This window comes from Neolamprologus brichardi, chromosome 18 (genome assembly GCF_056152115.1).
Source record: "Neolamprologus brichardi isolate AB-2024 chromosome 18, ASM5615211v1, whole genome shotgun sequence".
NCBI classification, from domain to species: Eukaryota; Metazoa; Chordata; class Actinopteri; order Cichliformes; family Cichlidae; genus Neolamprologus; species Neolamprologus brichardi.
The window spans coordinates 342903-369595 of record NC_142121.1 but is presented as its reverse complement, the minus strand read 5'-3'; the positions used below and the strand labels follow the sequence as shown (position 1 = coordinate 369595).

The 26693-nt window shown below is 45.4% G+C and overlaps 1 protein-coding gene across 2 annotated transcripts; it reads right to left on the bottom strand.

Moving 5' to 3' along the window:
* Positions 1-352: 352 nt before the first annotated feature.
* Positions 353-24990, bottom strand: slc4a2a (solute carrier family 4 member 2a). 2 transcript variants are annotated; one of them, XM_087831846.1, is made up of 22 exons: positions 24914-24990; positions 17839-17954; positions 17421-17571; positions 15336-15531; positions 15155-15258; positions 13617-13756; positions 12105-12285; positions 11269-11404; positions 8508-8655; positions 8269-8365; positions 7813-7997; positions 7495-7714; positions 7049-7252; positions 6814-6962; positions 6111-6305; positions 4610-4819; positions 3571-3660; positions 3323-3489; positions 1831-2084; positions 1575-1744; positions 851-1024; positions 353-573 (listed from the first exon to the last, which is right to left on the bottom strand). In XM_087831846.1, exons 2-22 carry the CDS (start codon positions 17890-17892, stop codon positions 493-495), a joined length of 3306 nt encoding a protein of 1101 aa, XP_087687972.1. In that variant the 5' UTR covers positions 17893-17954; positions 24914-24990; the 3' UTR covers positions 353-492. The 2 variants fall into 2 exon arrangements, with proteins under 2 accessions (XP_087687972.1, XP_035770809.1); XM_035914916.2 differs by lacking the exons at positions 13617-13756; positions 15155-15258; positions 15336-15531; ... (1 more) ...; positions 17839-17954; positions 24914-24990 and adding an exon at positions 12821-12887.
* Between the last annotated feature and the right edge of the window lie 1703 nt (positions 24991-26693).

Here is a 26693-nt window from a genome sequence, read left to right as displayed (position 1 = left end):
TTCATCAGCCCGGCTGTCGTGCACAGCTCAACACAAAACATTCTGCCAGCAAAGACACCCACAAACATCTCTGGACCGAGCCGACCTTTGGATAAGCATTCTAAGCTAGCTAACATGTGGCTTTAGCTAGCAAGTGAAAAACTGAGTCAGTGTGAGATTTAAATACAGTACAGAATGATATCAGCAGAACCCCACAGCGCCCCCTACTGTGCCTAGTGACAACCCACCCCCGTTTACCTAAATCATACATCTGTGCTCGCTGCATCTCAGTGTGACGTTCACCTGAACCTGCTCAGGTAAGGTAATGAAATCATGCAGCGTACAATAAAAGACACACAGACTGGTTTGGAGGATAATACTCGTGTTTACTGACACAGAGAACTGTTAGTGCAAGCTTTACAACAGGAAGACGCTCTGCGAACAGAAACCCAGGCGTGCGAAGCTTAAAACTCTACAGTGGGGCGGAGCCACCAATCACCACGCAGTTCCCGCTCACACAGGCATCTGCAGCTGGGAGTACTCGTCCTGCCCCTCCTTCTCCTCCAGAGTGGGCTCCACGTCATCAGCGTCTAGCTGCAGGAGCAGAGGTAAAAGGTCAGGACGATGGCGCAAATGTTTTAATGGAGCTGAAAGCTTTAAGTTTGGAGCAGAAATGGTTAATGACATCACACCGCCTCTGCAGGTGAGTGCTACCTGTGTTGTTATCACAGCTCAGTGCATTAAAGCTCTAACAACCAATAAAAGTATTTTTATCACCAGCCTGAAATCTGATTGGCTGCTGAGAGAATTCTGGTTGAAGATGCGCCGTTCATGTGTAGGTTGGGTTCAGCGATCAGATCGTGTGACTCACGCTCTGCAGCTCTCGGCGGGAGAAGAGGCGGGGCAGCAGCAGCATCCTCACGGGGATGGTCAGCAGCAGCACGAAGGGGAAGGCCAGCGCTGCCGCTGTCGCCATGACGACCCACAGCAGAGCCAGACATGTCAGCTGGATGAGAGTGAAAAGGTGCATCCTCAAAGTCCGCACCTGTGAGACAGCAGAGGACATGTGAGAGACGGCGTGTGAGGAGCTGGGACGGCGGTTCAGACCGATAGCGCCGACGTCGGAGGCTGAAGCTCGACCTGGAAGCTCACCTGAAGGATTCGTCTGTGACAGCGGGGGGAACGTCCAGGTTTCTATATCCTGTTGTGTTTGCCTCATAAAGCTGAGTACACACCCACTCTGATCACCTACAGTATAATACTGACTGCGCTCGCCGTTGTTTGCTCGTTCCAACAGTCAAACCTGTGGCTCAGCTGAGAATTATCAGACTATCTGGATTTGTTTGGCACAGTTTATAGATGTGAAATTATTTTGTACCTTTATTAATCGAGTATGACTGTCTGCACTAAAGCTGGTTACAGTTTGGATATTTTCGTCTGTCTGTGCATAATCTGTTCATAACTGGGCGCCCGCTCAACGCAGTGAGCTAAACCGGCACCCGTGAGCAGACACTTTTTTCTGTTTTGATCAGGCAATCCTTGCATCGGCATGCAGTTTTCCCTGCAGTGTCTGTGAGCCACAGGGAATGACTGACCTTGCGGACGTAGTTGTGGTTGGGGTGGTATTTTGGGGGCATCAGCAGCAAGATGAGTCGCTCAGTGAGCTGGATCCCATTCAGGGACATCACACCCATGTAGAGGAAGATCCCGAACAGGACTGCCAGCGGGATCTGACGCAGAACTTCGCCGATGACGATGGACAGACCTGACAGAGCAGACAGCAGGTCAGACGTCGCAGCAGCACACTGCGAGCAGCAGAAGCGGCACTGATACGCTCGACGGTAGTCGTACCTACTAGAAACGCCACCAAGAAGCCCGTCACCCTCTGCTCCTTCACCTCCTGGATGCGAGGCTTGTCTCCAGGGGCAACGGCTTTACTCATGACGGTCAGGGCATTGGTGTGAGTCACAGACCGAACTGTGGCGGCCGACAGCCAGGGCAGGCCGAACAGAGCCGAGACTCCGCCCACCACCACAATGATTAAAAGATCCACGTGAAAACCGGTTCCCTTCACCAGCATCCTCTCCTTCTTACTCACGATCAACCTGCAGGATAGCGCAGGAAAGTGAAGGTCAGGGAAGGAAAACGGAGCAACCTCAAAGACTCAAAGACGAGGCTCAGAGTCAAGTAAGAATAGAAAAGAATAGAAAAGAGAGCCTTTACTTAGGACCAAGAGTCAAGCTACAATAGAAAAGAATAGAAAATAGAGCCTTTACTTAGGACCAAGAGTCAAGCTACAATAGAAAAGAATAGAAAAGAGAGCCTTTATTTAGGACCAAGAGTCAAGTAAGAATAGAAAAGAATAGAAAAGAGAGCCTTTACTTGGGACCAAGAGTTAAGTAAGAATAGAAAAGAATAGAAAAGAGAGCCTTTACTTAGGACCAAGAGTCAAGCTACAATAGAAAAGAATAGAAAAGAGAGCCTTTATTTAGGACCAAGAGTCAAGTTACAATAGAAAAGAATAGAAAAGAGAGCCTTTACTTAGGACCAAGAGTCAAGCTACAATAGAAAAGAATAGAAAAGAGAGCATTTATTTAGAACCAAGAGTCAAGTTACAATAGAAAAGAATAGAAAAGAGAGCCTTTACTTAGGACCAAGAGTCAAGCTACAATAGAAAAGAATAGAAAAGAGAGCCTTTACTTGGGACCAAGAGTCAAGTTACAATAGAAAAGAATAGAAAGGAGAGCCTTTACTTAGGACCAAGAGTAAAGTTACAATAGAAAAGAATAGAAAAGAGTGCCTTTACTTAGGACCAAGAGTCAAGGAAGAATAGAAAAGAATAGAAAAGAGAGCCTTTACTTGGGACCAAGAGTCAAGTTACAATAGAAAAGAATAGAAAAGAGAGCCTTTACTTGGGACCAAGAGTCAAGTTACAATAGAAAAGAATAGAAAAGAGAGCCTTTACTTGGGACCAAGAGTCAAGTTACAATAGAAAAGAATAGAAAAGAGAGCCTTTACTTAGGACCAAGAGTCAAGTTACAATAGAAAAGAATAGAAAAGAGAGCCTTTACTTGCGACCAAGAGTCAGTCAAAATAAAAGTCCACCCAAGCTTCTGTCGCCCACCTTAAAGCTGAGAAATACAGTAAAAACCAGGACAGGCTACTTCTCATCGCTAGCGTTTCACTGCCGTGCTTTATCATTTGAAGTTCAATGACAGTGTCTGTCAGTGCTTGACACTTTATCGGTGGACCCCCATAAAAGTTAGTCAAGATTAAGAATTAACTCCCACGTAAAGTTTCTAATAAAGCCCAAGTGGTGTGTCTAAAATCTGAAATCACCTACGCTGTTATCTGGGACTCCATGAAGATGAGAATGAAGACGAGTATAGCTGGCAGGATGCTGGCGCCCATCATCCAGGCTGGAAACTGCCCGTCCGACCCCAGAAGGGAAATCACCCAGCCTCGCTTCTCTGGGCTGGACACCGAGAATCCGCTGGGCACGTTCAGTTTCTGCGAGCAAAGGATGACGGCAGCTATTTAAAGCCCAGTACAAGGTTCCTTTTTTGAGGCTTAAAATGTGCTCTCCCCCACCTGAGTATAGGTGTCCTGCACACTGTAGTCCACCAGCACCATGATGAGGATGGCAATGGGGACCCCAAAGTCTCCGATGATCCTACGGAGCTGAAACACACAAAGCCTCATGTGAGAGCTCAGTAGGTACCAGGAAGGAAACATCCAGATGTAGAACCAATGAGGCAAGTGTGCGTGCATCTGAGCTCATTCAGAACACCTGGATAGGAAGTGAAGCTGAGACACCGGTGGAGGTCTTTGGTGCGTTGTTTTGGATGTACATCGATGGTATCTGACACTGCGATGATCTATAACAGCTTAACATGTGTACACCTGTATTTACATGTAACTGCTCATAAACACCAGAGCCTATTAGTTAAAGAAGGTGGGCCTTGTGTACGCAGCGACCCAGGAGCTCTTTTCAACCTTTTACTTACTTTACAAAATGTTTTTCTTTATATTTATACGGTCAGCTAAGCCACTCCGAGCCTTAATACAGCACAGAAGGGCTGAATTGTGGGACATTGAGTTTTTACATCCCCAAAGCTGGATTTGATCCCAGCAGACATACAGTGGAGAACGTGAGTGTTATGTGTGAATGCATAATGACAATGAAGGACTCTTCTTTGTAGATACCTTAACTATTTACACCTCAGCTTATCTAAACTGTATACTGAGCTGAACTTGCACTCATGCAAACATGTGCTGTGTTTGTATGAATCATTGCAGTTACAGTATTTTCCATCATTCTGTCCAATCAGTATATCTCAGGCTGTGAGGATGAATACACCTGGGCAAGTAGCCAGTCTGTCACAGACTTATGCTCACCTTACCACCTGCAGCCAGTTTAGAGGAATCACTTATCACACTGGCTGTGGAGAGAAACCAGCACATTGAGAAACTGGAGAAAGGACCTCCGGACTATGATCCCAGAGTGCTAACCAGCACACCACCGAGCTGCTCCGTGTGTACTTTCAATCTTTTAGATCTTAGCCTGCAGAACCTTGTATGTACTGTAATGTGTATATACCTGTATGTTCCTGTGTTTGTGTGTACTGACCCTTCCAGGGAAGAAGGAGCTGTTCTTGAACTTGCGAAGGTAGAAGGCGATGAAATACGTTCCTGCCATGAGGACCAATGACAGCAGAGCAGTGTTCGGTTCTCCAACAACTTTCCCAGGATTCCCGGTGGCCATAGTGTAGTTGCAGTGAGATGGAGATTCAGTGTTGTTTCCATGGTAACAGTTATGGAGTGGATGCTCCTGAAAGATCTGAGAAAGACCACCAAAGAAGACGTGTGTTGAGTATCTACAATGGTGTGAAAAAGTGACACCTCCCCCACCCACCCCCCATAGTGATTTCTTTATTAAATAGGTGCTTGACAAAGTTGAGTTGACCAAAAGATCCTCAAAGGCCAGACATCATGCTGTGATCCAAGGAAATTCAGGAACAAATGAGAAACACAGTAGATGTCTCAGTTGGGAAAAGGTTATAAAGCCATTTCTAAAGCTGTGAGACTTCAGTGAACCACAGTGAGAGCCATTATCCACAAATGGCAAAGACAAGAACAGCGAGCCTTCCCAGCAGTGGCCGGCTGACCATCCAAGAGGTCACAAAAGACCCCATAAGAACATCCAGAGAACCACAGGCCTCACTGGCTTCAGTTAAGGTCAGAGTTCATGACTCCATCATAAGAAATAGACTGGGCAGAAATGGCATCCATGGCAGAAAACCATTGCTGAGCAAAAGGAACGTAAAGGCTGATCTCAGTTTCCCAGAAAACATTGTGATGATGCCCAGAACTTATGGGAAAATACTCTGGACTGACGAGAGTTGAACTTTTTGACTCCCGTTACATCTGATTTCAAAGTAACACAGCATTTCAGAAAGGGAACATCATACCAACAGTAAAATGGGTGGTTGAAGTGCAATGGTCTGGGGCTGTTTTGCTACCTCAGGGACAGGAAGTTTGCTGTGGTAAATGAAACCATGAATTGTGCCGTCTACCGAAACATCCTGAAGGAGAATGTCCGGCCATCTGTTTGTGACCTCAAGATGAGCCACACTTTGGTTCTGCAGCAGGACAATGATCCAAAACACACCAGCAAGTCCACCTGTGAATGGCTTAAGAAAAACAAAATGAAGACTTTGGAGTCCTGACCTGAATCACGACCTCAATAAGGTGCTACCCTCCAGTGTTGACGGAATTACAACCATTTTGGCCATAAAACACTCATTGTCAGTTATCACAAATGATGATGGCAGTTGTTGCTGCTGAGGCTGGCCCAACCAGTTATTAGGTTTAGGGGACAATCACACAGGGCCATATAGGCTCCCCTTAATCATGAACACATCGTGTGGACCGATCACAGTACATCTACATGACTCAAAGGTCCTTTTGTACTAAGCAAGTGTCAACTCTATCTTCTGCTGAGCTACCTAAAGAAAAATGGAGAACTATGAAGAAGATTCTGCCTTCGTTTCAGTCCTCATTTTCATATCCTTTCAAAGATCATCTAAATGAAAGAATCCACAAATTACCTGAAAAACGTCTGAACTTACCTTGATCAGCTTGGCGAAGGTCTCATAGATAAAAATGAGAGAGATCAGGAAGGAGAAGATCTCCTGTGTGAAGCGTGAAACAAAGCGAACGAGTATGCTTCCCTCGAAGGCCACGGTAAGGACAACGATGAGCACCAGCCAGAGACCGATCCATGCCCGACCCGTCAGATAATCGATCCCGTTAACTTTACAAAACTGCACAGGAACAAAGAGGAGGCAGGTTTCAGGAGACAGTCTGAAATACTTTGGTCTGATGTTGCTACAGTGGACAAAAAGACTGTTATCATAGATTAGACTGGAATGAGTTAATGACTGTCCCCATCTCAGCTCAGCCAAAGATGCTGGAAAACAACTCTCAGTAATGATGCACAAGCTTCTGCTGAGTTCTTTCACTTTTATCAAATTTCAGTGCTACAAAATTAAAATGTAGATCTAAATTAGGTTCTGTACATATAGGCACTGTCCATTGTAGAATTTGAAAGACTGTTTGCAAACAGAAGATCACCGGATGTAAGTAAAAGCTTTTTTTTCAAGCTGATGTGTTCAAGGTCATTTTGATCGTTTGCATAACTGAGGAGGAAAAGACAATTTTAAGAAAGCTTTGAGTCAAAAAGAAGTAAATCTACAAAACCTTGAGTTTAAAATGTTTAATTTAAATACAGGTTATATGCTGATGTGTCGACTTTGTGTCAGGCAATCTCACAGTGTAGAAGGCCTCTTCGAATACAAGCAGCGGTCCGGAGAAGCCGATCACCAGCAGCGGCTGAGCTCCCAGCACACTGAACACAATGCCCTGCAACGCAGTGGCCACTATCAGCTCCGACACGCCGATCAGACCCTCCGTTTTCTCACCTGCAGGGATGAAGATCACAGGTCCTCATATGGACCAAAGGTAAGGCGGCCTTTCTTCAGCCAAGCCTCGCCAGGTTCAGACTTACCAAGCAGTCCACCAAAGGTGATGGCAGGTGACAGTGCAGCAAAGTAGATAAAGATAATGGCAGCCATACACTGAGGGTTTAGAGCATCTCGGATGTCACTGAGATACTGAGGATAGCGCCGCATCACGTCTTTGATGAGGCCTCCAAACAGACGACCTGACCTCCTCAACGGCTCATCACCAGGTTTGGAGGGAACAAGAGAATCTGCAGGAGAAGAGCAAGATTCTTTAACATTTTTGCACTGACATTAAAGCTTTTAGGAAGCATGAATATTTTAGTATTTAGGGAATAATAAACATTTACCATAAAAGCAGGCAACATGCAAATTTAATGCTCCAGGAAAACGGCTGATTCAGGCAAAGCTCCCATCAAAAACCTGTTCTTTCAGCTTTTATTACTCAGCTCTAACCTGCTCCTGAAACTGGACTCGGGCAGCTGGGACTCACCTTCGTCCTGCTGAATGCTGGTCTGTTTCTCCTGAAGTTTGCTGCTCTGCTCCTCCTCCCTCTTTCTGAGCATTTCTCGTTGGAAGTGAGCCACTGAGTGGAGCAACTCGTCACCGCTGACCTCAGAGGGCGGGAGGACGATGCTGCTGTCCAGAAAACGGTTGATGGCTGTCAGCAGGTCCTGACGGTCATCTGCCTGGTACGCTGCCTCATGGAAGTTCTAAAAGAACAAAAAAGATTGGACCTCATGATAATAGATGATGCTGATTAATATCTGGTGCCATCAGGAAGTACCTTACACAGTCTGCTGGCACTCACCTTGTCAGACATGAGTGTTGAGATAGAGCGTCCAATCTGATGGTAGTCAATGTTGGCAGTGGGCGGGCCCAGCAGGAGGAAGAGGAACCTAACTGGCACAGGAACCTCCAAGACAGATTCCAGCAAAACTGCCTCCTGCAGTCGCACAAACGCCATGGATGGCTGGTCCAGGAAACCCACACTGCCTGCAGACACATGAGAGTGATGCACTGAACCCAGCGAACATGCTCCTCCACACGGCAACACATGACCAAGAAGGTTATGCATGTCCATGTTCAGTCCTGTGAAAAAGGTTTTGGTACTAGGGAAGTGTAAGTCTTTGATTTTCATCTTTCTCCTTGTGCTACCCAACTAGTCTTTAAAGATACAAGGAGATGCAAGAAGCCATGCAGCAAACCCTCCCTGAGTTTTCTTTGTTGCTAGTGTTTGCACCGGTGTGATCGGTGTGATGCATACCTACGAGAACCACAGTGGCCTCAGCTCGCTCTGGGATCTTCTCCATTAGCTTTACCTCATGCTTGGATCTGGAGTGACAGAGCTGTGGGACTTCTCTCTGGACAAGCACAAAGTGAAGTCAGTGCCATACCAACAGGCTGACCTTCATGTCCATCACATACATCTGACACCAGGCACTCTCAGGTGGAGGCTTCAGCTGTCTGATTGCACAGCGTCTCCACCTAAAGTTCAGTTTTTACCTTGTTCTTCTCTCCATCAGCCTCCTTGTGATTGGTCAGGTTGATGCAGGGTTCAGATTTTCCATTGTGTCTGTCGATAAGGTTGGCCATGTTTGCTGCAGAGATGTTCTTGCTGAATAAGCTGTGATCTTTCTCATCGCTGGGGTGACTGAGGAAAGAAGAAGAAATGTGCTCAGGAAAAGGCTGGATGGATGGATGGTTGGTTGCTTGGTTGTTTGGATGGATGGATGGTTGCTTGGTTGTTTGGATGGATGGATGGATGGTTATCTTTTGGCTCTCAGCGAAGGCGGTTGCACTTTTCTCCTCTCCTGCCCTTATCTTCCCTGCTTAGCTTCTTATGTCCTTGTCTTGTCTTGTGTTTTTACTTACTTTTCCCTGGAACACTCTCTCACAGTCTGTTCTCTAAAACCTAAAAGAGGAATTATGGATTTGATCAACTGGTCCCTAAATGCAATTGACACCCCTTTCTCAACGAGAAGTCTGGGCTCGGGTGAGCCTGAGTGCTGAAGATATCTACCTACTCGGAACCATGATAACAGGGTTCTTGCTGATCGGAGCTGGCTTGGCCCTGGCTTATCGAAGAATCCCTTTCTAAACGCCTTCGATGCTTGTGCCCTACATGGGAAAATGGCAGTCAACTGGACCAGCGCAGACATGCTGCAGGACCGGATGTGCTGTCTACACCAGCTCTCTCTTACCCTTTACCCGCCCCTGTTGCTTGTCTTGTGTTTCTATGGTGTATTGATAGTCATGTGCTTTTTGTGCTGAGGTGTTTTTTCTGTTATCAAACTGTTCTCCCACTAGGAGCTCAGTCTGAGTGGAGTCTTTTTTTCTCCTCCTCTTACCTCATGTTATGTATTTTCGTTGTTTTTTTCCTATCAGCCTACCTTTCTGGCATGTCTCCCCAATGTGATGTTTGTGTAAAGTTGGTCAGAAGGTTCCTTTGTAAGTGCGCATGCGCCATTAGCGTGCTGAATGGATGAATGGATGGATGGATGGATGGTGGTTTGGATGGGTGGGTGGATGTTTGGATGGATGGATGGTTGGTTGTTCGGATGGATGCATGGATGGGTGGGTGGGTGGGTGGGTGGGTGGATGGATGGATGTTTGGATGGATGGATGCATGTTTGAATGAATGGATGGATGGCTGGATGGTTGTTTGGATGGATGATGGATGGGTGGGTGGATGGATGGATGTTTGGATGGATGGATGCATGTTTGGATGAATGGATGGATGGCTGGATGGTGGTTTGGATGGACGACGGATGGGTGGGGGGATGGATGGTTGGATGTTTGGATGGATGGATGGATGGATGGATGGACGGATGGATGGATGGCTGGATGGTTGTTTGGATGGACGATGGATGGGTGGATGGATGGTTGGTTGTTTGGATGGATGCATGGATGGGTGGGTGGGTGGGTGGATGGATGTTTGGATGTTTGGATGGATGGATGCATGTTTGGATGAATGGATGGATGGCTGGATGGTTGTTTGGATGGACGATGGATGGGTGGGTGGATGGATGGATGTTTGGATGGATGGATGGATGGATGGATGGCTGGATGGTTGTTTGAATGGACGATGGATGGATGGGTGGATGGTTGGTTGTTTGAATGGATGACGGATGGGTGGGTGGGTGGATGGATGGATGTTTGGATGGATGGATGCATGTTTGGATGAATGGATGGATGGCTGGATGGTTGTTTGGATGGACGATGGATGGGTGGATGGATGGTTGGTTGTTTGGATGGACGACGGATGGGTGGGTGGGTGGATGGATGGATGTTTGGATGGATGGATGCATGTTTGGATGAATGGATGGATGGCTGGATGGTTGTTTGGATGGACGATGGATGGGTGGGTGGATGGATGGATGTTTGGATGGATGGATGGATGGATGGATGGCTGGATGGTTGTTTGAATGGACGATGGATGGATGGGTGGATGGTTGGTTGTTTGAATGGATGACGGATGGGTGGGTGGGTGGATGGATGGATGTTTGGATGGATGGATGCATGTTTGGATGAATGGATGGATGGCTGGATGGTTGTTTGGATGGACGATGGATGGGTGGGTGGATGGATGGATGTTTGGATGGATGGATGGCTGGATGGTTGTTTGAATGGACGATGGATGGGTGGATGGATGGTTGGTTGTTTGGATGGATGGATGGATGTTTGGATGGATGGATGCATGTTTGGATGAATGGATGGATGGCTGATGGATGGGTGGATGGATGGTTGTTTGGATGGACGACGGATGGGTGGGTGGGTGGATGGATGCATGTTTGGATGGATGGATGCATGTTTGGATGAATGGATGGATGGCTGGATGGTTGTTTGGATGGACGATGGATGGGTGGGTGGATGGATGGATGGATGTTTGGATGAATGGATGGATGGACGGATGGATGAATGGATAGATGGATGGATGTTTGGATGGATGGATGGATGGATGGATGGCTGATGGATGGATGGCTGGATGGTTGTTTGGATGGACGATGGATGGGTGGATGGTTGGTTGGTTGTTTGGATGGACGATGGATGGGTGGGTGGATGGATGGATGGATGGATGGATGGATGGATGGATGGATGGTTGGTTGGTTGTTTGTTTGTTTGGATGGACGATGGATGGATGGATGTTTGGATGGATGGATGTTTGGATGAATGGATGGATGGATGGACGGATGGATGAATGGATAGATGGATGGATGTTTGGATGAATGGATGGATGGATGGATGGTTGGATGGATGGATGCACCTGTGACGGAGCAACAGAGCTCCCAGAACATTGGCTCGATCTTCAGCTTTAATCTGATCTGAGATCACCATCTGTTCCACCACCTGCTGAGCAATCCCTGGTAAAGTCTTCTGCTTCAGATCCAGGAGTACGGCCCCTGAAACCACACAAACGTGAGAGGGTTGGGAAGTCAGCAATGGGCGGCGTCCGTTTGCTTTGTCTCATGTTTATTTCCTTTTATTTTTCTTCCAACTCTGTAAATCAGTAACTTGTAGATGTTGAATATGGCCACAGAGTGGAGCCCTCTCCCGCTCCCTGAGCTGACAGTTTCAAACACTGATACAGATTGTTATCATATGTAACCAGTGAAATTCTTTTTATGGAGGCCTGACATATCTATATCACAGTGGCATAGTCCTGGAACCAAATAGTTTTGACAGCAGCGGCCAAACAATATCATAGGTATTTACACCAAGGTGACCCAGAAAGTGAAGTTTTTTCCCTGTTCATCAAGAAGTCCAGCACTGCTGCCATGCATACCTATCACAAAAAGTCCTTCAATAAACCTTTTTGTGCAGCCATCAGCTGATTGAGCTTTAATATAACTGCAACATGGGGAAAGCTGTTATTGATAACTACTTTGATTCTGTATGTGAATGTTTCATCTTCAAGTTATTATGAAAGCTAACTGAATTTAATCTAATGCTTCAGATTAGCAGATGGTGGGACTTGAGTACATGCGTAGCTTCTGAATGGGCTTCAATCAAGGCAGAGTGGAGGAGGCTGCCCTGACTTGGCCATATACACTCACAGACAGGAAGCTGTCCACCGGAGGGCAGCAGAGAGCTCCTCCTCACCTTGGGCCATTGTTTTTCTGAGCTCCAGCAGAGAACGGAAGGACAGGGAAGCAATGTGAGGTCTCCCCCAGCGCTCTGTCTCCTCCTCCACCTCCTCCTCAAACTTGATCCATCGAGCCGTCTCCCTCCACTGCAGCTCCTGGTTCCTGTCAATCACCAGCTCGTTCAGCTCCACAAACACCTGGAATCACAGAGGACAGCGAGTCTAAAGAGGACGGCGCCATGGCGTGCGCTCACACACAGAGAATCTAGCCGGCGATGAAACATGTCAGCACTGAGCTCCTGAACATTTTCAGATGAAGCTCCACTGATGAAGCTCCACAACAGTTACAGATGCTACTTCTTCTTCCAGCTGCAGTAATCTTCATCAGCACATATATCATTACATCACTATAATAAAGCAAGTCAGAGCACAAACTGAGTCGCTGAACACGGTCAAAAGAAGCTAAAACCAGAGCCAGTCCAGAGTTACTCTCACATCTGTCACATCTGTCGACCTTCATGTTCACATATTAAACCTAATGCTGTGATTAAACAGGCAGACTAGAAAACTGAAAACAGGACCAAATGGCCGTTTTTTAATTTGGCACAAATGTAGTTCAGCTGGTGTGTTTGGTAGAAAATCAAACATAAAACAAGAGAAATCAGAATAAAACTAAAGAAAGAGACAAAACAAAGTTAATCCAAACTGAAGCTGGCACGTTAAATCACTCTACCTTATTTTGTCGACTCTTTAGGTCCAAACCCACCATCCTGAAGACTGGAGCACACTGAGTGGAGAGAGAAGCTCGCCTCAGAGTTTACCTAGCTCTACCTGTCTGACTCTGCCTGTCTGACTCTTTCTCATTAAGACAGAGTCCAGTTTGTCACCCGTTCACAATGGCACCTGGATTAACGCGCTCAGACTCTCGGCTCGTCTTTCGTCCTTCCTGTCAGCCTCATTCTGGTTGTTTTGTTGTGAGAATCACATCATGTGGACCACCTGAACTGGCTCCCATGAACTCACCTGAACCTTCTTTAATCAGCTTTAATCCCACAAATACATCGACATTCCTGTAAACCTTGCGCTCTGTCGGCAGCTTCAACCTGTGTGTGCGGGATTGTTCTAGCAGAGTCGGATAAACACGAGTCAGAACTTCCACAAAAACGCAGCAGTGACCGAATCTGCGTGGAGCCAAAGTAAGAAGGAAGTGAAGGAAGTGTGAGCTGAAGCAAAAGAAAAGCACGAAAACAAACTCATCAGGATCAGCTGCCAGCAGTTTAGTCTCAGTTTAAGTGAAGCTGAAGACGATTACATTTGAAACATCACAATTAGTCAGATTAGAGGAAGTGAGTGAAAAGGGTCAGAGGGACAGGTGTTTGAGTTGAAGCAGCAAAGTAGCTGAACCAGGATGTGTGGTTAGAGCACAGTTCAAAGGTCAGGCCTCGGAGGGTCAGAGCGGTGATGAGGATTGGGCTCAAAGTGTTTATGTTTCCTATAATAATGACTGCTCCTTAGCCCCGCCCTCTGACCTCATGAGGTGTACGGTCCGGTCGCAGGTGCTGGTTTGTCCAGCTGACCGTCGGATCTTTGGTGGCGTGGACGATCGGTCCTCTGGAGCTCCGCCTCACCAGGTGACGTCGAACGGCTGGAACGTCGTCCAGTCGGTGACCTGCGGCGGACACAGGTGTCCCATATTTAATGCTGGCTGTCACAAAGCTCTCACACCAAGCGCCACCCTGAACCAAACATGAGAAAAACTGGACTTTAAATAAAGTGTCACAGTGAAGCTGAGGGGAGGCCACAGCAGCTGTCAGAGCTATAAAGAGAAAAAGAGGCAACAGTTACACTGATTGTTACTTTCTTCTGACATCAATGAAGAAATACGAAATCCTCCTGACTGGGCTTATATCACAGGTCTGCTCTGAGCACTTAAAGCCCTTCACTATCAGCCTCTTTGAGCCGCTCACACACATTCGTGCACGCTCTGTTTCTACACATTATTACGTTTTCTAACAGTTAGTTGTTATGCTGATGGAGCAGCATAACAACTAACTGATGCTCAGCGTCCCGGACGGGCATCCTACTTTCCTACCACCTACTTCCTGACCCACAGGAAGCTCACCCTAAACTTCAACGACCGCCATGTTGGGGACCGTCTGTCCTCACATTGTGGCTGTATGACCCAGAGTCCCCACAATGATGCAAATCCAGAACACACCCACACACACCCTCTCATGGGAACTTTGTGCAGTCTAACAGGATTTCAGGCTCGGCTGAACATCAGCGAGAAATCATTTACAAGAGAGTCTGACTGTCATTCGATCGCCTGACACACACACACAGGTGTGCCCACTCAGCAGGTGAGCAGAGTTTAAAGTTTCAGTAATTAGACTTTCTGTGAAAGTTTCACACCATTTATTTTTTCTGGGAAAGAATCATCAAAAGCAGCCAATCACAATCCAGCGATGAACCCAGCTGGCTGGCCCCCCCTACCTGCCTGGCGAGTGAAGCTGTTAGTGAGTGCTGACAGCGAGCATGTTTACGAAGGAGAGCGGCGCGGTCCGCTAACCCTGACCCACTCGTGCTCCTACACACAGGTCATGTGACCCCCCCCACCCCGACTCATGCAGAAGCTTTATTCTGCAGTTTTCTTCATGGACCACTGATAAAAGGTCACATTTTTATGTCACCTGTGTGAAAAGTTTATCCTACTGCACGTTTTACATGCAATTCTTCATACCGCCTGCAGGGGGTGCACTGCTCGAAAAAGCAACACTTTTAGATGGACTTCAATTATTTTTATATTCCTCTAATCAAAGACAAGCATTAAAGGAAAAAGAACAAATCCTCTCTCTCGTGGATTGTAATGAGTCTGAATGTACGACACACACATCAGAATCCATTTATTGACCCCAAGGAAAAGAAAACGTGACCACAAACGGTCTGTGAACCACGTGTCCGAGAGAAACTCGACGAGAAGAAGTAACACACAAAGACATTAGCGTTCTGTTCAGAGCCGCCTGCATGCTTCAGAGTCAAGTCACGTTTAAAATGAGCTCTGACTGACTTTTGATGCCATCCAGGTCCACAGACGTCAACGTTTCGGACTCGTCGGCATCTGTGGCGCTCATCACGGTGCCGTTGCGATTGGACGAGATGGTGGTCGGATCACTGTGAGGGGGGAGGTGCCACAGGTTAACACTAGTAAAGTGCAGGAAAACACGTTACCTGACAGGTGTGCCACTCACTCGCCATCAGTTTGACTGTAGGCCTCCTCCTCCTTTCCATGCTCTTCGTCCTGTTGGTCTTCATCTATGGTACTTGCATTGCTGGGGGCGGAGCCTCGCCTGCACTCCTTCCTCCCCTCAGCAGTTTTCTTCCTCCTGCTGTCGGTGGGTGGTTTGGAAAGAGGGTGATGGACATGGAGGGAAGAGTGGCGGTGTTCTGCGACAGGAAGACAGTTCGGACTTTTAGGAGGAGATCAGAACACGAGAACCTGCTCAAGAACCTGAAAACCATCTAGGGATGGGTATCGAAACCCGGTTCTTGTTGAGAACCGGTTCCCACTGTTTCAGTTCCTTTAAATTGTTTGCCATTTTTGCAAACGATTCTCTTATCGATTCCAGTCGCCCTGAATGACGTCACCACGTTGCGGAGCGTCATTTACCTGGCAGGAAACACGGCGGCTCAAACGCTCAAAAGTTTGGTCATACTTTATGAGAACGGATGACAACAGGGCAACTTGCAATACTTGCAAAGTAGATATTTCATTTAAGGGAGGAAACACTACGAATATGCAAAAGCATTTGCTCACAAACACGATGACCTTAAATGAATGTCGTGTTTTTAATTCCGCTCCGGACTCGTGAATCTCAACCCAGCAGCAGCGGTAACGTTTGCACGTCCTCTCCCGTTAATGCGGCAGGTAAATAATCAACTAACAGTGCATATTATGTTAGCGCGATCTGCCTCATTACAAAACCTGCCATTACTGTGCATTTAGGTGACCATGATGAGACAGAGTCTGGCTCAGATGCTGGCAGTTCTCGCTGCAGTCTATCGTAGCGTCTCCTTTCAGGCAGGATAGACGAATGTCAGCGAGCAGTGACTCAGTTTGTGGTCAAAGGCTTGCACCCATTTGCCACAGCAGATGATTTTCAGTAAGTGAATGTGTTTAATCGATAAAATCGATAAGATAATCGAATCGTTAAACAGAATCGAAAATGGAATCGGAATCGTGAAAATCTTATCAATGCCCATCCCTAGTCACATCAGTCGGCTTCATCTCTGATGGTCTCCTAACGTCAGCCAACATTAACGCCATGCTGCACAAGCCCAGCTTTGGGCTTTCCAACAAGAACTTTCCTTTCAAATGAATTCCCTTAAAGAGATTCTTTGTTGGCGATGTCACAATGACCTGATTTTACTACTGACTACAGAGATGTCTGTTTTTAACACGGAAACCTTTGTATTATTATTATGCACAGTCTGGGCAATGAGCTACCCAAAGCTTTTAACTCTTACAGGGTTTAAATGTGTAGTTGAACTGTTCCTGGCTCTGGTTCTGTCCAGTTTGGATCAAATTGGATGTACGTGGCTCTAAATTGAGAACAGATGGAGCTCTTTAACCATCTGAGGTCTACATCCTCATTGATGATACCAAGTAACACGGTGGAAGTATGTCGCTGTGGCACTGTGAAAGATGTTCTCTGAAATCTTTAACCTCCTAGGACCTGGCGTCCACATATGTGGACATCACATTTTGGGTTGTCTAGACCAAAATACAAAATTTTGCTCTACAAGGGCCTGATTTCCAGTTACGAGGACATTATACTGCTACTGTTCTATCGAAATTTAAAGCAAATATCCTCATATGTGGATCTCATTTCTCTCAGAAACAAAAATCAGGTAAAAAAAAATCTGGTAATTCTTTGTTTTTACATTAATCAGGTCCCAAACAGATAATTTAAAAATGCATGCCATGAAAGAGTTCGGGTCTTAGGAGGTTAAAGCACAGGGTCAGAGGTCATCAGCTTGGGGCTTGGACCTTAAGGGGTCAGTGAACCTGAAACCTGCGTCTAACACTGTAGTTAGTTGACACTGAGTTGAGTTGCCAAGAGATTCAAAAGACGAGGATAGTGGATACCTCAAAGAAACATTACTGATACTTCAAAGTTTTAAGAAACTCTTGGTTAACCAAACTTTATTAAACCCTCTTAGAACCTATACGAGCGGTCCAAGTCCTGGTTTTAAATCCTTTCAAAGGCGCATGGAGAAAATCCAAATGGGTCTTTCCGAGGTCTTTTGAACCCGGAGACATCTGGATGTCTTACCTTCGATGTCCTGTTCATCATAGACTCTGTGTTTCTCTGGCGGGCTGCGAGCTGCGGGACAAAGGATCTGCTGAAAGTCCTGAACATCAAAGGCCTTGTTTAGATCTTCCTCTTCTTCTTCATCAGCATGACAGTGTGGAGGAGGTGGAGACTGAAGATAAAAAACGGGTGAATTAAATGTTGTCTTTCATGAACATCAGATCAGATCTCAGTGCTTCCTCTGCACAGGCAACATTTCCTGTCTTTAACTTTTAACGCAAACACACAACAACCACAAAATAAAAAGTGTTTCCAGCCAATCAGAACAGAGGTAGCTCACGCCGACTGACACAACTGAACAAAAAGCCCAAACTCCCCCATAAGTGATCATTATCAGATCGATATTATTGATCGCTTATCGGTTTCTGTGGAAACTCACTGCAGACTGACTGAGGGTGTCACCAGGACTCGCTGAGCTCTGATGATGGCTCATGGCTCCCACAGGGGTCAAAGGTCACAGAGCTGGATATTCAGAAGCAGGTTGGGCAGCAGAACCTGGGGAGGGAGGTACACTGGAGGTCAAAGGTCAGGTTATTTGACGCTGTTCAGTAAATGTAAGAACTGAATCTGTTTACGAATCTGCGGATCCTGAATCTCAGAATGTGTTGAAACCTGAAAAGTTTTGGCCCGTTAACCCTGCCACTCTGAGCTGGAACGCTCTGATGTACAGAGTGTACGTCGAACACACCGTGAAACTTCAGCCTTGGTTTTTGGTCAACTTACACAATTTTAAAGGGTTAAAATTCAATTTGTAATTTCGTGGAACCAAATATAAACTTAAACTAACATTCAGGACTGACTCTGCAGAAGCCATGAAGCTTAATGTGAGCAGCTTCATGGGGGAACCATGACGTCCATGTCCCAGCTCGCTTTAGGAGGGACGCCGGAGCTTAGAGCTTCCTGTAGGGGCTCATCAGGCCTGCACGAAATCGAAACGAGCACAGATGCATCAGAGCTGAGGTTTCTATTCAAGAGAAGGCAGACATCTCTGAAGCTGAGTTCTCCAAACCAGGGAAACATCCAGATGGATCATCATGCCAGAGCTGAGTTTGAGCTTAGGCTTACAACTTTGGAGATGAATTTTTCAAAAATATTTGATTCCTTTAAATCAAATATGTTCGCATTTAAAAAATCAGGTCAGAAGATAACTAAGATAATTCAAGAATCTATTATTTATGTGTATTAATTATAAATACATAGTAGTCCTGATATAATCACATGACTACTAATAAAACTCTTGTAATTAACGTGTCTTGGACCTCTGTCTGTGAGCAGACAGTTCAGATTTTCAAAATAAAACTCTCACGACATGTAAAAGGTCAGAGGTCTTTAATGATGCGACTGCGAGGGTCAGAGTGACGGAGCAGGCGAGCTTCAGAAAAAGGACATGCTGGTGTGTAAGTCCTACGACTGTCTGGTTCCTCGCCCTGACCCTCTTGTTTTAGCTCCACCCCCTCAGAGGCTTTAGCTTTCCTCATGGTTAAATAAGCCTCACACTGACTCACTGCTCCGCCGTGTGGCACAATGCAGAATTACACAAGTAAAACTTCAGGTGAGCTCTCTTCAGTGAAACAGGTAAACCGAGTCTTCAGATCCTTTTGATGCTTCAATTCACTGTCAGATGTTTTTGAACAATTTTAATCAGAAAACATCTTTAATGCTTCCTGTAACCTGCACAGTGATTCTTGTCTTACATGATTATAAATGTACTGCATCTGTCCAGCGTGCTCACAGGCACACTGGTGCAGTGAGGAGAACAGGAAGCTTTTTAAAATAGATTGACTGTCGTTTTGCACCTCTGTGTGATTTTCAGCAGGGCCGACAGGTGTGCGGCTGCAGGTACAGACAGTCAGGTTTATTAACTCGAAAACGTTTCAGGATCTCTGTGCAGGAAGGAGAAACGTGCCACAGCTCACACAGGAACCTGCTGTTTCCCACAGTCAGCTCGGCTAAAAGTTCAGTTTTCATTTTAGAGGCTGGAATAAAAGCAGGTTTGAATAATGACATCATCGATTGTGATTTAAGTCTCGGTGCAGTTTCTCAAACTCAGAGCAGGAGCAAAATCACGGCTTAAACTGATCTGGGCTCAGTGTCACTGCCACCGAGTGTGTGTGTGTGTGTGTGTGTGTGTGTGTGTTTGTGTGTGTGTGTGTGTGTGTGTGTGTGTGAGAGAGAGAGAGTGTGTGAACAGGAAGAGAGTTGGAGCCTACCTCAGCGTCCTTGCAGCTCTGAAAGAGAGAAATTATAATGCAAAGTCTGAAACCAACAGGAAGAGAATGGGTGGGGGGGAGGGGGGCAAATGGGGGAGGGTATGGAGGGGTGGGGAGGTGGTGGTGGGGGGAGAAGAAAGAAGGTTGAAAGGAGGAGAGGAGGCAGAGAGAGGGAGCAGAGAGGAGACGGACACGCTGCAAATGAGGAGCTCCAAACTCTCCACAGAAACCTGATCAGCTGAAGGTCACCATGGCAACCACGCTGTCACTCAGTGCTTGTCCCGCCTCCGTCTGCACACACACACACACACACACACACACACACACACACACACACAGCTGCAGATTGTCCGATGCTGTCTCTGATGACATCACACAGACAGGTAACTCCCACCTGATTCTGTCCAACCAGCACACGAAGCAGGTGACGAAGCATTTCTATTGGTCAGTGTGATCACCTGCACATGACAGCCTGAAACTCTCTGACTGATTTCTGCTGTCTGACGAACACAAAAGCAACACTAGGACCTGATCTGCAGAGAGCGGAGGACAGGGCTGCCATCCAGAGTCCGGCCTGATGCTGCCTCACTGCTCTAGACTGTATATAAAAGATGGACACAACCCCTGTGATGTCACAGAGCCGGGATTGGCTGGAGCCAAGCTTCTGTCTCACTTTCATAGCAAACATCCTGAAGGTGGGCCTGATAAAGATGAAGAAGTCAGAAAGTCAACTTTTATTTATACAGCACTTTTTAAGACGAGGACCACAAAGTGCATCACAGCAAAACAATAAATGTAAAAGTCGTTTCTTAAAGAGACCGACGAGTCCACAAGTCTCAGACTCGGAGCTCCAGAGTCATTGAGGTGAAAGCCCGTTCAGCCTCGTGTACGGTCAGCAGGACCTCGGGGACGTATGGCTGCAAAAGGTCAGTGATGTAAGCTGCTGTTTGTCGATACAGAGCTCTAACAGAACCCGCTGCATCAGCGACGCCGTCCGTGAGAGTAAGATCTGTTCTCACAGCAGCATCGTGAACAACCTGCAGATGCTCCGGCGAGTTTCTGCTTGCACCAGTGAACACTGACTTACAATAATCCAAACGTGATGAAATAAATGCACGAGCAACGATTTCCAGTTCACAGCACGACACAATGGTACAATCTTACGGTGGCCCCTAGAGACAAAGCACGTACAAACTCCAAAACACTTGCAAACTCCAAAACACATGCAAACTCCAAAACACTTGCAAACTCCAAAACACATGCAAACTCCAAAACACTTGCAAACTCCAAAACACATGCAAACCCCAAAGCACATGCAAACTCCAAAACACTTGCAAACTCCAAAACACATGCAAACTCCAAAACACATGCAAACTCCAAAACACTTGCAAACTCCAAAACACATGCAAACTCCAAAACACTTGCAAACTCCAAAACACTTGCAAACTCCAAAACACTTGCAAACTCCAAAACACATGCAAACTCCAAAACACTTGCAAACTCCAAAACACATGCAAACCCCAAAGCACATGCAAACTCCAAAACACTTGCAAACTCCAAAACACATGCAAACTCCAAAACACTTGCAAACCCCAAAGCACATGCAAATTCCAAAACACAACGGAAGTGCTCCAGGACGCTAGGGGCAGTGTTGAGCTTTTGTTACCTAGTAACTACACAAGCCAGGATGTACCAATGACCGGATTTGGGGTCTGCAGCCTTTTTTTTTCTTTTTTTTTTTTTGGGTCTGCAGCCTTAAAGGCCGCATTTTAAGGCCGATTATGTCACAGCGACACGACGAAGGCTGTCCCAATTCAAAGGCTGCTGGAAATGCGGCCCTCAAATGCGTCCTTAATTTCCCTGAATTGTAAGGATGGGTCGCTGTAGCCTTCATGGCCCAACATATCCCAGATTTCATAGCGCGGCTGTGGTGTGGATAATTTTGCCGAAAAAAACGGCGGAAGCGGAGCTGCCGAAGAGTAAACTTTCAGAAGTAAGTACTGAATATTATGTCACTTATTTATGCGCAAATGTTTTTTATAATGAAGAACATTAAAACATTACTGTTGGCCACATGTCGGGAAAGTTATGTGACATTAGCGATGTTTGTACTAACTTGGTTTTACTCCAAAATATGCGCCGTTCAATAGTTGACTTTAATCTTACAGAGAATGTGATGATTTTATGGATAATTAAAGTCAGTCATATATCCACAAACACAACAGGCTGAAAGTCAGTGATGCTGCTCGGTTTGCAGTCCTGAATATCACGGCACAAGCAGGATTCACTGCACTGTTAATGTTAGCTATGTTATATTGCTGCCTCTGTTCGGTGGTGTCGAGCCAAATGGAGTTTAACGTGTGTTTGAACGAGCTGACGGTTCACTCGTTAAGCTGAAAGAAAGATGCTTTAATCACAGGAGTCACACATGTGTCCGCTGTACCATCTGGGAACTCTTCTTGTTTCGTAATAACACAGTCCTCCTTCTTTTGTGCTGTTTTGTAGCAGTGTATACACCTGAGACTGTCACCTGTGTGTCTGTCCTGCACTCTCTCTCTTTTTCTTTCTCTCTGATTGTGGAATAAAAGTATGAACATGTATTTATAAGTTACACTTGTGTTTGAATCCTGCAGCTTATCACGGATTTGATTTCCATGTGTGACAACTGCAAGTGTCCAGAGTGAGGACAGACTGAGGGACTCACTGCTGCACATCATCTGTGAGGCTTTGCACCCCCAATGATCCACCAGGTCTCAGCAGTGTGTGAGGAAGAGGAGGAGGAAGAGCCAGCAGCAGCTGACAGATGGAGAGAATAGACAGAGTGTTCCCTGTTTGTGAAGGACTGCTAGGAAAGTTTAACATAACTAATTGTCTGTCCTGAATCAGTCTTATTAGGTAATGTTCAAATAATTTTATCATTCCAGTGTTTGCAGTGTGGGAGAAAGTACTCAGGGCCTTCAAGTTACACACTATGAAAGGAAGAAACAAGTTTAATATTCAGAAACCTAAAGTATGTATCAGCAGCAGAATGGAGCTAAAAATAAATGTTTGTTTCAGTTCTATGAAGCTTTGAGTATTTTGGATTAGTAGCACTGCTGTGTTTGTTGCATCATATTGCTGTAATTGTTTATATGCTTTATATATTCTGAGGTAAGTTGATCTATAGTGTTACATCATATTCTATAAGGATGTTATGTGTTTGTATACTTTCTGCCCAGTTTGACCCATTTAGCAGAAGTCAGCCTGTTTAAGGCTCTGATATCTATTCTGTATGACTTAAAGCAGTTATGACATGGTCTGATTTTCTCACCCAATAAAGGAATATTCAATATATCAGTCTACTCTTCATTTTATCAGAAACAGTTATCACAGCTCATATAATTTCTTTTTACACATGTATGTAAGCAATGAGCCAAATTTAGTAATGCCAACATACTGAAGGAACAACATTTCTCTCTTATATATGATACACCTATATATGCACTGTCAAAGATACTTGTCTTTGAGTGAAGATTTAAGGTGATAAGACCTATAAATAACTGCAACTTGAATCTGTACTGAGGCTCAGTATTTGACACAGAGTTCATGTTTACTGCTGTAATAGCTAATAATGATTAATATAATAACTATAATATTGGCCATATTATATTTACATTACCAAAGTGATATGACTTTAGTCTCATGAACAACATTAGCTAATTGTTATTTACTAACTAATCTTAAATGACTGTTCAGTACAGAAATGAAGCCCAAAAATCATGTTTTACTGTCCTGTGGTCTCAGCCTCAGATACTTATCAAATCACACAAAGCTCTTGTAGAAACAAACAAACAAATGAACAAAATATGTTTTCCTTCATTTCTGTCAAACAAAGTTGTATGACACGTTTCCAGCGGTTAGTATCATGGTTGCTAGGCAACCTGGGAAGCGCGACAGAGACTAGACCGTCCCATACAGACAAACTTGCCGTTTATTTTGCAAATCGAGCTCAACACTGCCCCTAGCGTCCTGGAGCACTTCCGTTGTGTTTTGGAATTTGCATGTGCTTTGGGGTTTGCATGTGTTTTGGAGTTTGCAAGTGTTTTGGAGTTTGCAAGTGTTTTGGAGTTTGCATGTGTTTTGGAGTTTGCATGCGTTTTGGAGTTTGCAAGTGTTTTGGAGTTTGCAAGTGTTTTGGAGTTTGCAAGTGTTTTGGAGTTTGCAAGTGTTTTGGAGTTTGCAAGTGTTTTGGAGTTTGCATGCGTTTTGGAGTTTGCAAGCGTTTTGGAGTTTGCAAGCGTTTTGGAGTTTGCAAGCGTTTTGGAGTTTGCATGTGTTTTGGAGTTTGCAAGTGTTTTGGAGTTTGCAAGTGTTTTGGAGTTTGCATGTGTTTTGGAGTTTGCATGTGTTTTGGAGTTTGTACGTGCTTTGTCTCTAGGGGCCACCGTACAATCTGCCTTAAATGATAAAACAAGAGTGACCACAGATCTAACGTCCACAGTGGGAGTCACGAGTTACCCAAGTACGTGAGTAATGGGCACAGACAAGGACCTGTGCTTTATCTGCATTAGGCTGGAGAAGTAATCCGAGGTTTAATGGAGTCTAAGAAGCTGTTTCAGCATCTGCAGCTTTTAAAAGACTTAAAAATACTAGTCTTAGCCTAAAAGAGACATAGAAGGGCAGATCATCTGCACAGTGGTGATAGCACGCGCCCTTAAAGGTACTCACAATGTACTGAAGTGGGAGCAGTTGGAATAGAAACAACAAGGGCCCAATACACAACCTTGATGATGATGATGATGATGATGATGATGAAAGAGTTTTTCAAGAAAAGTAAAGTCATCAAGAAGTCACACAGATGTGTCTGATGGAGGCTGTAACGGGGGTGGGGCTGGGTGGAGCTTCAGGGTGCTACGGTCTCTCTGACAACCACACTGAGACCGCCACGGTCACGGGGAGAAGACGCCGTTTCATCGCCGTACATGACTCACTTTAATGAAAATACACTTGTGGTTTGATTGGACGAAGCTGCTGAGTGACTTACTTAAAACTGATCTTCCAGCTGGTCTAAACATTAAGGAAACGAGGCTCAATGCTTCTGCTAGCCTAGGATACACTGGAGAAAACGCAGCTCGGACTCAAGGTCAGGCTGTTGCTTTCCTGCCTCTTTTGAAAACGTAAAAGTAAAAAGTAGTCAGAAGTAAAGTACAGATACCTGAAGTCTACTTAAGTACAATACTAAGTACAATAACAAAGTATTTGTACCTCATTACTGCCCACCTCTGGAAACCACCGAGCAAAGGTCTGAGGATTAGGACTCAGGTGGAGCTGCAGCATTACAAACTGTACCACATGCAGAACAACACAAACCTTATTTACCTTCAGATCACCGTCCCAGTTACTATGGTTACTGTGGCACGCCGGTAAATGCCCGGTGGCTTCTTAGTTTCATTCAGGCATTAATCGGACACGCTGAGCGTTTTATTATCTCCAGACTGAGCAGAGAGACGTCGCTTGCCGTGTGCGCACTGCTGAGAAACAGAAGCTGGGTTCACTTCATTTCTGCTGTTTCATGGAAACAGTTACTGAGGACCAATAAGTGGGCTCGCCTCTGAATGCTCAGCGTGACACTGATGAAGAGTTTTAGGACACAGCCAAAGTTTTAGTAATATCATCATTTCAGTAGTATTGCAGTAAATGTTCCTCCTCCTTTAAAACACCAGCCTTTGGACTGAAAGATACGTTTTACAGACTGTTATCGTTTCTATGACCTCCATAAAACAAGAACACTGTGGTGAAGCTAGACCAGCCTTTTGTAGTTCGTCTTCTGCACATTGTAGTTTCAACACGGCAGACTTCCTGTTAAAGAGACACCAGTGTAAGGTTGTTCCAGTTCTAAGTGCACGCCTCTTCCCTTTTCCTGAGTCCTCAGCAGTTCTCCTTCCCACCTTTCCTTGACCTCAGTGACGTTTTCATAGAGGTCAAGGAAGAGCGTCAGGAGACATGAGGGACTTCTGGAATGGGTCTTGGGTCTGCAGTGCAGCTGTACTCTGGTATCTGACTAAATACTGCGTTCTCTTGTTTGTTTTGCTTACTTATAGGCACTACACTGTGTCCTGAAACACTGCCCTCTGCTGGAGAAAGCTGTAGTTACATTAACGATTCAGTTCAATATGAATATGAACGAAACATATGACCTTTGTGAGATATAGCCTGAAGTGAATGTAATACCACATTTAACCAGCAGGTGCTGCAGTCAGACATTATTCAGGCTTTATTATTCAGGAGCTCCCCCTACAGGTTATTAACGCTAGCATACAAACATGCGATGAGTCTGAAGTCATATTTCAGCAAAAACATATTCGGAGAAGAAAGCGATGCTTATTGGATGGATGGCTGCACAGTGCTGCCCCCTATGGCCAAAGTTGTCACTACATGTTTACGCAAAGCTAAACCAGTGACTCTAAGAACATGATTTTTAACATCTACTTTTTTAATGATCTGTTTTTATTTCTATGATCCCTTTAAGTGAGTCTGTACATTCTTCAGTAAAAATGTGCAGCCCATTTTAATACTTCCTTCACTAAAGTGTATGTTGTGGGCTCCATCTATCACCTGGTACCTCTGGACTGAGCTGGACCTGTTCAGTCCTGATTGGCTGTATTTATTTGTGTAATCTGATTTCTCATCACAGACTCAGCAGCGGCTGCTTTAACGCAAACACGCTGACGTCGTCATGCAGTCAGATCATAATCAGTGACAGGCTTACTGTTACAGGTACACCACCAACCCATTCATGTGTCTAACCGTTTTTCCCCACTCAGCGACACACCTGCCGGGGGTCAAACTCTGGTAATTGGTGATTCTGTTCTCAGACATGTGAAGCTAGAGACATCGGCAACCATAGTCAATTGTCTTCCAGGGGCCAGAGCAGGCGACATTGAAGGAAGTTAAAACTGCTGGCTAAGGATAAACGTAAATTCAGTAAAATCATAATTCACGTCGGCAGTAATGACACCTGGTTACGCCAATCGGAGGTCACTAA